General features: G+C 43.7%; 1 protein-coding gene across 1 annotated transcript in view; it reads left to right on the forward strand.

The window, feature by feature from the left end:
* The window catches only part of FRK (fyn related Src family tyrosine kinase), a 102,656-nt gene extending 95,802 nt beyond the window's left edge, over positions 1-6,854 (forward strand). The window contains exon 8 of the mRNA XM_033939440.1: positions 6,283-6,854. Within this exon, the coding sequence (XP_033795331.1) occupies positions 6,283-6,497 (215 nt within the window). The 3' untranslated portion in view covers positions 6,498-6,854. The remainder of the gene's footprint in view (positions 1-6,282) is intronic.
* Positions 6,855-14,863: the final 8,009 nt, after the last annotated feature.

The following is a 14,863-nucleotide window of genomic DNA, read 5'->3' on the forward strand; positions in this document are numbered from 1 at the left end:
CTGGATATCATCAGTGAAAGAATAGATGTGGATTCCATGATTTGAGGCAATTTCAATGACTGGCTTGATGTAGAGGTTAAAGAGCAATGGGGATAATAGTGCTCCCTGGGGTACACCATATTTTAGTGTCGAGAGGTGAAAGTTGACGAGGATACTCTGTTGTATTTCTGTCTAGATAATAGGATGTTGTGGTCTAGTGTGGTGAAGGCTGCACTCAAGTCTAATAAGATGAGCAGCACATCTGATCTCTCTCTTCTGACAGTGTGACCATACTCAGACTGAGATGTAGATAACATGAGCAATCAGCTAGGGCACCAAATGTTGAATGTGCGAGATACCCAGGACAAAGGGTCTTCTCCCACTTTAGGGTTATCCACCAGTGCCATTCCTGCTTTCCAATCTCCAGGCAACCCCTTTCCCTTTCTGAGCTACAAGGGAGGATCTATGCTTTCATGTTCTGGTCCTGGCTATGGGCACTAAAATCTTAAATCTGGCCCTGAGATAACTGTAGGAATAATTGATAATGATGCACCATATAATTCAGAAACAAATTACTGGACCAGAACAAAGGTCAAATTATGTTAGGAAAGCCTTGGCAGGAAAGAGGAATCGAAGAGATGCAGAGTAACTTTTACTTAGCTGTTTGTCATAAGAACATAAGAAGTTGCCTCCGCTGAGGCAGACCAGAGGTCTGTAGTTCGCAGCCTCCGTCCTGCTTCCCTTTTTGTGGAGTGGAATGACATTAGCCGTTTTCCAGTCTAGCGGGACTTTTCCTTTGCTAAGGGAGAGATTGAAGAGTGTTGATAGTGGTTTCGCCAAGGTGTCTCTTAACTCCCTGAGTACTCTGGGGTGTATGTTGTCTGGCCCCATAGCTTTGTGAACCTTGAGTTTGGATAGTTCACTGTAGACACTACTGGGCGTAAACTCGAAGCTGCATAACGGGTCTATCGAGCTATCCCCTATTGGTAGCTGAGGGCCGGATCCCTGCGCCTCACGGGTGAAAACTGAGCAAAAGTATTCATTTAACAGTTTAGCCTTCTCGGAGTCCGATTCTACATAGTTCCCGTCCGGTTTCCTAAGGCGTACTATCCCTCCTGTGTTCCTGTTTCTATCACTAATATACCTAAAGAATACTTTATCGCCCTTTTTGATATTCTTTGCTAGATTCTCCTCTGAGGCCAAATTGCAGGCAGAGGGCAACACGAGGGCATCCATGGAAAATCAGGGGAGGGACATTGCATGGTGACACCAGGAAATACTTCTTCACCGAGAGGGTGGTGGATCGATGGAATGGTCTTCCGATGCAGGTGATTGAGGCCAGCAGTGTGCCTGATTTTAAAGCTAAATGGGATCGAAAGGTGGGATCTCTTCGCAAAGGGAGGTAGAGGAGGGTCATTGGTGTGGGCAGACTTGATGGGCCCTAGTCCGTTGAAGATTAGGTCAAGAGTGGCATCTCCCCGTGTTGGTTCCGTGACCAGCTGTTCCATGAAACAGTCCCTCGTGGCCTCCAGGAATTTGGTCTCCCTCGTGCAGTTTGAGTGCCCGATACTCCAGTCAATCCCAGTTGAAGTAGTTGAAGTCCCCCATCACCACCACACTTCCGCTTTTGCATACCTGCCTCAGTTCAGCCTCCAGGTCCTGGTCGATTTCTTCCGATTGTCCAGGTGGGCAATAATACAGACCCAATTTTATGTCTGCTCCAGTTCCTCCCGGTAGCTTAACCCATAGTGATTCCAAGCCATCCGCCCTTACTGTTGTTTCCTTCCTGGTTGAGGGTATGGAGTCTTTTATATATAGTGCTATTCCTCCACCCTTTTTGTGTGTCCTGTCTCTCCTGTAGAGTTTGTACCCTGGTATGGCCACATCCCATTTATTGTCATCAGTCCACCACGTTTCTGTGATTCCAATTATGTCTAGGTCCTTCTTGCTGGCTATGACTTCCAGCTCTCCCATTTTGGCCCTTAGGCTCCTAGCATTAGTATATAGGCAATGTAAGTCCTGGTTGTTTGCCTTCCCTGCTGGTTTTCCTCGTGGTTTGGCACTCATGCCATCCCCCTCATGGGTTGCCAGTCCCCGAGTCTCGTCTCGGTCATCCTCCTCCTGTGGTGTGTCTGTTTCGTCCTCAGCTTGTTTCCACATTTTTGGTTGCCCCTCTGGCTCCCGTTGTTCTCTGTTAATCCTGCTTGCTAGTTTCCTTTGTGCCCTGGGCCCCTGCATTGCGTCCTTAGGTCCTTTTTCCAATAATTCTCACTCAGTCCTGAGCCCTTTTTTACAATGTCCTTGCTCAGTATCCTTATTTGATACTTTTGTCCGACGTGTCGAGGTCAGATCGACTATCGGCTTTTCCCTTCTCCTCAGTTTAAAGCCAAGTCAATGACGTTCTGGACGTTGCGTGCCAGCATCCTCGTCCCAGCCGTGCTCAGGTGCAGTCCATCTCTCCTGTAGAGCTTGTTCTTCCCCAAGAAAGTTGTCCAGTTCCGAACAAAGTGGAAACCCTCCTCTTCGCACCATCTCCTCAGCCAACCGTTTATTCCTTGTAATTCGCTCTGCCTCCTTGCGTCCGCTCTCGGTACTGGCAGGATCTCTGAGAAGGCTATCCTCCTTGTCCTCAGTTTCCGTTTCCTCCCCAGGGTCCTGAACTGGTCAGTTAGTGTAGTCCTGTTGTAGTTCCTCCTGCTGACGTCGTTGGTCCCAATGTGGATTACTACTGCTGTCTCCTCCGTCTCGGCTCCCTCCAGGATCCTCTCAATTTTGTTGATGACGTCCTTCGTTCTTGCCCCCGGTAGACATGTCACTAGTCAGTCCTCTCTCCCTCTGGCTATGTGACTGTCCACTTCTCTCAGGATTAAGTCTCCCACTACGATAGCAGTTCTTTCCTTCCTCAGCTGTCTCTCTGCTCTCAGGTCTGTGTCAGTGGCGCAGTCCGCTAGTCCTTCCCCTGGGCTCTGTTGGGTCTCCATCTCATCTGCCTGTCCAGATCCTCCGCAAGGTCCTACTCTCATGGCGTCTGGTGGATTCTGTCGTCCAACTATTGGTTCTCTCCTGATGTGCTGGTGGTCCTGTGCCTCCACCATCTTGCAGGCCTCCTTGATGAACTTCTCGAGCTCTCTAACTTGTTCCGTGATGTGGCTTTCTCTGGTGGTGTCTTCAGTTTCCCTGCACTGTTCCTCTATGGTGCAGAGTCCCTCCTGCTCCTGGACTCTAACCTGCAGTCTCCCGACCTCCTTCCTCAGGCTATCCAGTTCCTGGCATCGACCGCATATGTACGCCTGCCTCCCGGAGGGGAGGTAGTCATACATATGACACTCGGTGCAGTATACTGGGTAGCTCTGCTGGGCTCCTACAGCCTCCATTACTCTTTTCTCGTTCCTATGTCCCATGGTGTGTATGAGTGGTGCCCGGTGCGCAGCTAGCTGAAAGAGTAGAGAGAGAAGAGAGAAATGAGTAGAGAGAAGTACCTGTGGTTTATTTTACAGAAGTTAGATATTGCTGCTGGGCTGCCTGGGCTCCTGGCTCCTTCTCAAGGCTCCTTCGCAAAGGTGCTCTCGCTAAGGCGAGTGCCTTTGCCGCTCGCCTTCGCTGCGCGCCGAACGGCTACGCGCCGTTGGCTCACCCCCTTTTATGGGGAGATCGGCTGAGATGTCGGGAGGTGGGCGGAGTTACAACCCGCCTCTTCCCCTCTCCGTGTCCCGATCTGCTGCGCTTCCTCCGCTCCCCTTAATGCAGTCCTCTGCCTCTCCGACTGCATTCTGCTCCTCTCTGGTCCTCTCTCCCACTGTCTCTGATCATCTCCGGTCCTCTCTCCCACTGTCTCCGATCACCTCCGCTCCTCTCTCCCACTGCCTCTGATCAACTCCGCTCCTCTCTCCCACTGTCTCTGATCACTTCCGCTCCTCTCTCCCACTGCCTCTGCCTCTCTGTGCCCTTGCCGCTATCTCAGCCTGCTCCGCTCCACTATCTTTGCAAGCAGTCTCACTCTCCACTCTCCACGTGCTTGCCTGCAATCTCCCTCGGCTGGAATTTTAATGAGTCAAGATATTCGTATTATAATTTTATATTGACATACAATTAAGCAATTAAGAAGATAAGAGGAATGGTCATGAGGGCTGTAGTTGTCCTCTCATAGATGATGTCATGGGTAGGCCGAATCCAGAAGGGCTCTTGAGGCAATGTTGCATTCCTGAAGGAGTCCATAGTGCAAGATCACGCCTGTAAGATCAGGAAAGAGTTTGAGTTTTGGATGGAAGCAAGAAGTACACTCCAAATCCATGCCTCCACATATACACACTTCCTCTGCTTTTGTCCTTATCTCCCCTGCAGGTTAAAGCCTATGTGAGAAGTCCCAGGAGATGTCTGCTCTGAAATAGGCCTAGCTGGGTGCATCTTTGGTTCATTACTACTACCAGCAATACTTATCATTTCTAAAGTGTACTCATCTCTTTTATCTAATAAACCTGTACATTGCAACTCTACACAGCACACATGTAAGGGTCATCGCACAAGCAAATGGTCATGCAGCCTTTGATTCTACACTGTCCTTCAACGACCACCTCAACTCCCTGGTAAAAAAAATGCTATTTCAGCCTTCACATGCTGAGGTCAGTAAGATCCTGTTTCCATCAAAAACATTTTGCCGTTCTCGTCCAATCCATCATCCTCTCCAGACTGGACTATTGCAATTCCATCTTCATATGTCTAACGAAGAAAAACCTCCACAGACTCCAACGGATCCAAAATGCTGCGGCCAAGCTTATATTTGCTAAAAGTAAATTCGATCACGTCTCACCACTCTTTTCCAAGCTTCACTGGCTTCTGATAACTTCCAGAGTCCACTTCAAATGCATCAGCCTAACTTTCAAGATCCTCCACGGCATCCTTCCTCCATTAATTCCACTTTCCTGGAATTCCTCGAATCTTAGTACCTCCAGACCTACCCAAAAATTGAAACTATCCTTCCCCTCACTAAAAGGCATTTCCCACCCAGGAAAACTGGGGACTTCCCTCCTCTTCAGATTCACCGAGCTCTGGAATAACCTCACCTCCCCCCTTCGGAACCTGAGTGCTCTCCAACCCTTCCGCAAACATCTGAAAACCTGGCTTTTCTCTAAAATCTATCTCTCCCTCCTCTCTGACATCCTAGCTCTCTAACATTCTTCTTCCCTCCGATCTTCATCTAACCCTTTCCCTGGAGTTCCTTTCTCATTACAATCCCTGTAAACCGTGCCGAGCTCCACGACCATGGAGATGGCGCGGTATAAAAACCTAAGGTTTAGTTTAGTTTAGTTTAGTAAAGGACTTTTCCACATGTACAACAGGCTTTACGCATTAAGCATCTTTCCAAAATAAGCCTCTGTTCCCACCTCAGCTCCAGACTGGGCTACATTAAGCTGAGAAAGCAAATCACCTGACACCACCAGATCAGTTATAAGCACAACTCAAAGATCAATGAAGTTTGCAAAAGATACTGTATACTCCCTGATATTTAAACATTGTGGTCAGCACTGACTATAAACTGCTTAAATATTCAGACTGACCACCAGAAGTTACCTCCGATATTCAATGCAGGTGCCAGAGAACTTTCTGTGTTGGCTATCACAGGTAACTGGATAAGGGCTTCACCGTGGACCATCCTGGCTCTACATGGATTCTACCGGAGTGGTCAGTAAATAATCCTAGCACCATTATCTGCTTAGAAGTCAGTGCTAGTGGAGTGCGAGCGGCTCCAGCCAACAGTGCTTCTCGAGTGACAAACCAGTCCTGTCTGGATAATGTTGCTCATATGGGGTCCATTAGCTTTGAATCACTTTCTAAACATTGCTGCATTTCACTCTGTTTCCAGAAGATGCAACTGTCTAGCACAGTGAGTGGTTCCCAAACCTGGGGGAAACCACACAGAAAATGCATGACAGGAATTTGCATGCAAGGGAAGTTCATGCAAATCGATCTCAACTAGGACAGATTTGGGAATTGGTGGCCTACAGGAAGGAGGAGTGACAGTGAAATGTCTTCTGACCTCAGGGCTCAAACGGGATTATAGATTTTTATTATGGTATTAGCAGAGGCCAGTGCATAAAGTCAGGAATGTCACCCCTTGCATATGTAAACTGTAATGGCCAACACCGCCATGAACTTCTGCTGCTCCCTATAGTGGACATTATGACCCAGTTTTTCAATTCTTATGTTGTCCTGAGAGAGATTAACTACTAAGCGGGTTAGAAGGTGAAAAAGTCAAGGCAATTCTTTACTGAGACCTTCCTCACATAGTCTTATCTTTTTCTATAGGTTTAAATGGAGCTCAAGTATTGCAAAAGCTTGAAAAAGGATACAGGATGCCCCAACCACCAGACTGTCCCCCGAATCTCTACCTGATCATGTTAGACTGCTGGAAAAAATCCCCGGAGGAGAGACCAACCTTTGAGACTCTGCAATGGCAGCTCGATGACTTTTTCGAAACAGAATCTGAATCCTATTTTGACTCAAATACATTTGCAAGATGAACAGTGGGGCACAGAGAGTAATGCACATTTCTTTGTCTTCCACACCTGAATGTGAAATGAATCAGACAGCGAGGACTGAGGAGCAGTCACTTCAACAGACGCTGTGTTGTTGGGAAGAATACAGATGTTCACCTGCAAACGTGCTTTCCTATTTATTAACTACTGAAGAATGAATGGGCTGATCGAGCCCTTTCACACCTGCTTGCGGTTTTGGGAGTTTCCACCGTGCTCCATGGTGGTTCTCCTTATGAAGGATTCTAGCGCTTGTGGGTCGTGTTCTTAATCCCATGTCTTCCATCTGCATAACATATTCACCTCTACCTGTACAGAGATTAATAATCAATATTTTCATATGAACATGAAACTGATTAAACTATTTTTCTTTATTCAAATGTGTGTGTTTTTGTAGGTTTACAAGCATTAACAGAAAGTAATGCCAATGAGTGGTAAATTCCCTTCACAACAAGACAATGTCATGGAAAGCTGGAATGAGGGTCGATTGAAAAGTAGACGTAGCAACTCTGCGGGTTCTTGTAAAGCTCATATATCGACGTTTCTGAATCTGGACTGCTGTAGTCTTCATTATTGGTTCACACTGAGAGGATGAACTTCGTACATTTTGTGTTAAACTTGGAAAGAGTGGTAATGAAACTCTTGAAATGTTACTGCAAGCTTATGGCGGTGAAACACTTAGCTGTGCTGCGTATGCTCACAGATACGTCTACCTCATCTGCCATGATGAAAGGTGCAAAGTTCTTCCTCTCACTGTGACCCAACAGGTGAGGGGACCAAGATGAGAGGGAGAGATACCAGACCTTGGGGAGCAAGGGAGAGAAGAGAGAGAGAAATTAGCTGGACTACAGGGGAGAGATCCTGGATCCACAGGAAATATGGCTATTCCGACCTACAAAGCAGGCTTCCATTTGCAGTGTGTAGTTTGCCTTGACTTTTGTGTAGCCAACTCTCCTGCCTTGCTGAACATTGAAGCTACACTTTTTCTGTGGAGGTAAGAGGAAAGAGAGAATGAGGATAGGCAGTAAAGGAAGAGAGCGTGGAAGGGAAAGGGAATGAGAAATTGCTGTGCAATAGGGGACAGAGAGATACCCCGTAGGGATAGAGGAGAGAGAGAGAGAATTACTTGAATCCATGTTCTCCTATAAAGCAATAGCAATTCCTCTTCCTATGAGAAATTTTGTAAGACTCTTAAGTCAAAATTATTTCAGAGATTTTTAAATTGAATTTAATGGCTTAGGCCCCCTTTTATGAAAGTCTTTTTATCACTGGCTGCAGCAGTAAAAGCTATGACTATGAACGTTGGAGCTAATACCACCACAGCTGGCAATAAAAAAAGCCTAACGCAGCTTCATAAAAGGGGACCTTAGTGATTATAGATTGTAATTTGAAAGAAAATTGTTGTATTGCATCAATTTGTTTTCTTTCTTCTTGTTAACCATTCTGGACCCTATTTGGGGGATAACACAGTATATAAAATTTAGATTAGATTAGATTAAATTAGGCAAGGAACTACTGGATTATAGGGGTAAATGAGAGAGAGACAGAGGTAGGGGACAGGGAGATGTTGGACCATAGGGATGGAAGAAAGAAAGAGAGGGAGGGAGAACAATGTCCACAAAGCCAGACATATATTCGCTGGTTTTATAGAAAAAACAGAATTTTCCTGCTGTAACGGAAAGTGATTCAAACTGTGAGTCAGACTTCTGTTGAAACTTTTCTTTTTCCCTTCCTGGGGTGGAATGATCTGGATTTGAATTGAGAGCCAGATAAACTGTTGGTTTTTGAAAGATGTTGGTTTGAATTGTTACTGATCCAGTTCTGTTAGTAAATTACATGAAGTGCAGGAAACAAAGTAATCTTAAGACAAGGAAGGTTCTTCTGATCAATGACTTTGTGCTGGTTGGCGTGAAGGTTTAACTAAAGCATTACTGTGTTCTTTCCCTTCCTCTGTAATAACACATGAGTGGTATAGACTTACTATTGGTAGGGTTATCATGTTGGAATCATGTACATTTTTTAGGCTACATCAGTAGGAAGTTTTGAGAAGGTAAGAGCATAAGAGTTGCCATCAAGCCCAGGATCCTGTTTCCAACAGGGACTATTAAAAATGCCAAGTACCTAGCTAGATCCCAAGATTATCCTAGGAATAAGCAGAGGATTTCTCCACGACATCTCAATAATGGCCTAGGGACTTCTCTTTTAGGAAATTATCTAAACCTTTTTTTAACCCTGCTAAGCTAACTGATTTCACCACATTCTCCAGCAATGAATTCCAGAATTTAATTACACATTTTGCAAAGAAATATTTTCTCCAGTTTGTTTTAAATCTACTACTTAGTAGCTTCATCGCATGTCCCCTAGTCCTAGTATTTTTGGAAAGAGTGAACAAGCGATTCACATCTACCTTTTCCACTCCACTCAGTATTTTATAGACCATATTATATCACCCCTGAGCCGTCTCTTCTCTAAGCTGAAGAATCCTTACCGCTTTAGCCTTTCCTCATAGGGAAATCATCCCATCCATTTTATCATTTTTGTTGCCTTTCTCTGTACCTTTTCTAATTCTGCCATATCTTTTTTGAGATACGGCGACCAGAATTGCACACAGTATTCAACATGCGGCCATACTATAGAGCGATACAAGGGCATTATAACATTCTCATCTTTGTTTTCCTTTCGTTTCCTGATAATTCCTAACATACTATTTGTTTTCTTAGCTACCACCGCACATTGAGCTGAGAGTTTCAATGTATCCTCAGCGATGACACCTAGATCCTTTTCCTGGACAGTGACTCCTAACACAGAACCCAGCATCACCTAGCTATAGTTCGGGTTCATCTTTCCCACATGCATCACTTTGCACTTGCAAATAATATGTTCAAACAATTTTTATTGATGAGATTCCAAAATACAAGCAGAACAAGAATGAACACACAAACACCAAGGATTCAGAAAGTAAAGAACATCATTGGTCATCTCTTCAGGGAAAGCGATATCCACCTTCTATCATATCCTGAGAAATAGTCGTTACTCTTTCTCACCTCAATCTATGTGACAATGGGAGACCATGCTGACTGTCCCCCTTTCAGATGTTAACTGGAATTTATTTTGGTCCACAACTAATCGTCCTCTACTATCCTCCAGAGTATCACAATCACTATATTATGTCATGTGGCATGCAGTGTAGACTCCTCTTCGTATGTGGAAGGCCAATTTGAAATCTGATCCAAAATGCTGCCACTGTTCAAAAGAAGATGGCTCCCTAGATCACATGTTGTTTCATTGTCAGACTATTCACAACTTTTGATCCCGCATTTGAACACCTTAAAAGATTCCTAGACAAAACCTTCGCCTTCCAAGCAGCAAAGCTCAACCCATGGCTTGCACAAATGATACTCGAGGCCCCCACTTACCTAGGCTTCAGAAAATCACTCAAAACCTACCTATTCGGCAAACAAGACCCCTAACAACCCCCCCCCCCGCTTACATTACTACACGCCCCCCCCACCCACCCCCGCTCTTCTCCTCCCCTTAATTGCTCCCCTCTCCCCTAGCTCCCCTCCGCCAGTCATCCTCTGTTAAGTTCGATTAACACTGCTTATATCCGATAAACTATTTATATCGGATAAATTATCTTTACATGATAAAATGCTGTAAACCCCGCTTTAACATTTGTTTCTATCTGATAAATTGTGTATTGCTGATAAATTGTTTAAAATTGTTCAAACTGTTTGTAAATCTGCGTGTTAACGCAGATACTACTGTAACTGATGTAAACCGCCTAGAACTCTCCGGGTATGGCGGTATATAAGAATAAAATTATTATTATTATTATTATTATTACTATTAAAGGCATGACATCTTGTACAGAGGACATATCGTTTGATATTGTCATCCTTTGATCTCAACATCCTTGTTTTGCCACAACGATCTGCCCTTCAAAGATGATAGATGCAATAATAACTACTGCCATTATGCACATACTCAAGAACTGGAAATCTGCTGATTTGTTAAATTACACTTTCTGGTGGAACTCTCTTTGCCTCTATCAAAGATATGAACAATATGCTTTTGGAAAAACGATGTATATCCAAACTATCTTCATGCTATTCAGGACCCTCCTCACCATGGAAATTTGTGGATCAGTTTATTCATTCTACCTAGCTGACCACTCTTTCTTTTCTTGTTTACTAGTTTTTTCTTCCTTCTCATTTCTCATGACAGTCTTCTCTTTCCTATTTCCTTTTCTTTCTTTCCTTTCATCTTTTCCTTGTAGCTCATATACCTTCTCTTCCTTATATTCTTTATGATGACTTCTCAGTTTGGCTTAATGCATTGTTCATATTGTTACTTATGAATGTTCATTTTATACGCGAAAGGAAGTTTACTGCATTTTGTACATTTTATTTATGTTATGTTGTTTATAAGAAAATCTAATAAAAATCTTTTGAACTTAAAAAAAAAAGAACATCAATACAGGCAATGAATGCATCATCAACAGTTTTACATCATCAACCTCCGCTCAAGTCATAACCCTCCCCCCGCAAAGAATAAAGTGAAAACTATACCAATATACCAAGCACACCAAGGCCCTGGACTCTTATGGGCCCTGGAAACCACCAATCTCTTCCCCCCCCCTCACCGAATTCCCAAACACTGACTGCATTAAACATCATCGGCCATTTTGATGCCCAGTCTTCCAGTCTCACAAGGTCCTCACAATCCTCTTGTGATATAACTTTGTATCATCAGCAAATTTAATTATCTCACTAGTTATTCCCATCTCTAGATCATTGATAAATATGCTAAAAAGCAGCGGTCCCAGCACAGACCCCCAGGGAACCCTGCTATTTAACTTTGTCCATTGAGAATATTGACCATTTAAACCCACCCTCTGTTCTCTGTCTTTCAATCAGTTCTTAATCCATAAAAGGACATTCATTACCTCCTATCCCATGACTTTCTAATTTCCTCAGAAGTCTTTCATGAGATACTTTGTCAAATGTCTTTTGAAAATTCAAATACATAATATCAACAGGTTCACTTTTATCCATATGTTCATTCATCCCTTCAAAGAAATGCAGTAGATTGTTGAGGCAAGATTTCCCTTGACTAAATCCAAGTTGACTTTCTCTTGTTAATCCATGCTTACGTATATGTTTGTTCTTTATAATAGTCTCTACCATTTTGCCCAGCATCGACGTCAGACTCACTGGTCTATAATTTCCCAGATGTCTTTGTATTTTGTTCAGTTCAGGAGGAAATGCATTTTTCTTTTTTTTTCTCCCATGTCTTGTTTGCTGCTCCCAGTTCATTTTTTATCTTACATATTTCTATTTTTTATTATTTTCTGTGTTTGGCATGTGACCGAGATGTGGCATTCTGTTTTTATGTAGTTTCGGTGTAGAACTCTGTAGCAGTCAGAATCCCTTCAATATTCAGCCAGTGGTGGGCAGTGCTTCTACTGCCAGCGTTCAACCCAGATATTCCTGATCAAGGCCACCTGCAAACTCAAATCAACAAAATAATAAAAATATCATTCGCAACTATGAGAAACCTAAGACAAGTACGAAAATACTTCGACAGAAAACAATTCCAACTAGTGGTTCAATCTGTTATCCTCGGCCTAACTGATTACTGTAACATACTTTATCTCCCCTGTCCAGCAGCCGCGATAAAATAACTCCAAACAATACAAAACACAGCCTTATCTACTCACTGAAAAAATATAACCACATCACAGAGGCGTATCATGACTCACACTGGCTCCCCATACAAGGGGGTGGGTAAGCAGAGTGGGTAGACTTGATGGGCTGTAGCCCTTTTCTGCCGTCATCTTCTATGTTTCTATGTTTCTATGAGTGCAATTCAAATTCCTCTGCTTATTATTCAAAGCTATAAACGGGGACAGCCCCTACCTACTGGAACAATAGACTAATTCAATCCACCTCAACCAGACACAGAAGAACCCACACAATATTCACATACCCACTTACCAAAAATGTCAAACGAAGAAAACTGTATGACAACCTATTGGCCTCCAAAGCAGCAAAACTGGACCGACAACTCACCAATCTGATGACTTCGACCACAGACTACAAAATCTTCAAAAAAGAAACAAAAACTCTACTTTTCAGAAAATACATAAACTAAACTAAACTAAACCTTAGGTTTGTATACTGCATCATCTTGACACGGTTAACAGGAGTTAGGGTAGAAAGGAACTCCAGAGGAGGGAAGGATGAAGAGGAAATTTAGAGGACTAGAATAATCAGAGAGGGAGGAAGAGTTACATTTTTGAGAATAACCAGGTTTTCAGATGTTTACGGAAGAGTTGGAGGGAGCTCAGATTCCTAAGAGGGGAAGTAAGGTTGTTCCAGAGCTCAGTGATTCTAAAAGGGAGGGAGGAACCTAGTTTTCCTACAAGGGAAAACTTTTAGAGAGGGAAAGGAGAGTTTCAGTTTTTGGGTGGATCTGGTGGAATTGGGGTTAGAGGAATTCCAAGAAAGAGGAATAAAGGGGGGGAGGATGCCGTGTAGGATCTTGAAAGTAAGGCAGGCACATTTGAAGTGGACTCTGGAGATTATCGGAAGCCAGTGGAGCTTGGACAAAAGTGGTGAGACGTGGTCGAATTTGCTTTTTGCGAAGATAAGCTTAGCAGCGGCATTCTGAATCCGCTGGAGTCTTTGAAGATTTTTCTTTGTTAGGCTGAGGTAGATAGAGTTGCAATAGTCCAGTCTGGAAAGGATGGTGGATTGGACAAGGACGGCAAAGTGTTTTTGATGGAAACAGGTTCTCACTTTCCTCAGCATGTGAAGGCTGAAGAAACATTTTTTTATAAAACCAATATAACTCAACCAAACATTCTCCAATCTCCTTCTACAATACCAATTACCCATCAGCAAACCAGGAAATGTTCAATTTATTCCCTAAATATTTCTTATATCCTAATTTCTTAACAATATATACTACTTAATATCTTAATCAATTCTTATGTAATCCGTCTTGAACCGCAAGATAAAGGCAGAATAAAAATCACAAAAATATAACATGGAGGGCTATGTACGTCAACGCACACAGTTTAGGAAACAAGATCCTGGAATTGGAAACAGAAATAAGGAATGCCGACCTGGATGTGGTGGCGATATCCGAAACCTGGCTCACAGACTCCCACGGGTGGGACATGGTCATACCGGGTTACAACTTGCTTCGCCGGGACAGAGAGGGTAGGATGGGAGGGGGTGTAGCATTATATACTAAAGATGACATTAAGGTCACGAGAATCTCAGATGTCCAGTATACTGGGGAATCCCTTTGGGTTAATTTGGCCAGAGGGAAGGACAAATGCTTGTATCTTGGCGTAATTTACAGACCCCCAAGACAACAGGATGACCTGGATATGGAAATAATCGAAGATATAGAAAATATCACCTTGCGTGGGGACACAGTATTGCTAGGTGACTTCAACATGCCTGATGTGGATTGGGTTACACTTACCTCTGCTTCCGGCAGCAGCAGGAGGCTATTAAACTCTATGAAAGGAGCAAGCCTCAGGCAACTGGTGTTGGAACCGACAAGGGATCAGGCAATACTGGACCTGATACTCACCAATGGAGAAAGTGTCACAGAGGTCTCGGTGGGCGACACATTGGCCTCCAGTGACCACAACATGGTATGGTTCAATATCAGGAAAGGTTTCACTAAATCTACTACACTAACCAAAGTCCTCAAATTCAAGGACACAAATTTCAAAGAAATGGGAGACTTCGTTCACCAGGCACTACAAAGCCAAGAAGAAACCGATAACGTGGAAGACGTGGTCGACTTTGAAAGCAACCATACAAGAAGCAACAAACCGCTATGTAAAATCAGTAAGTAAACGGAGAAGGAACAATAAGCCACAGTGGTTTACTGCGGAGATCTCAGACCTGATCAAGGAGAAGAAAAAAGCATTCATCTCTTACAAACAATCAGGGAAGCAGGACTCTAGAGCAGACTACCTGACCAAATCAAAAGCCGTCAAAACAGCAGTCAGGGAGGCTAAATTCCTCATGGAGGAGTCTCTAGCAAAGAACATCCAGAAGGGAGATAAATCCTTCTTCAGGTATATCAGTGATAGAAGAAAAAACTCAGGCGGGATTGTACGTCTTAGGAATCCAGACGGAGACTATGTGGAAAAGGATTCGGAAAAAGCCCAACTATTAAATGAATACTTCTGCTCAGTCTTCACCCGAGAAGCGCCAGGGCTCGGCCCTCAGCTACAGACAAGGGTTGACTCAGTTGACCCGTTTAGTAACTTTGAGTTTACGCCCAGCAGTGTCTACGGTGAGCTGTCAAAGCTCAAGGTTAAC

Source organism: Geotrypetes seraphini, chromosome 3 (assembly GCF_902459505.1).
Source record: "Geotrypetes seraphini chromosome 3, aGeoSer1.1, whole genome shotgun sequence".
Taxonomy (NCBI): domain Eukaryota; kingdom Metazoa; phylum Chordata; class Amphibia; order Gymnophiona; family Dermophiidae; genus Geotrypetes; species Geotrypetes seraphini.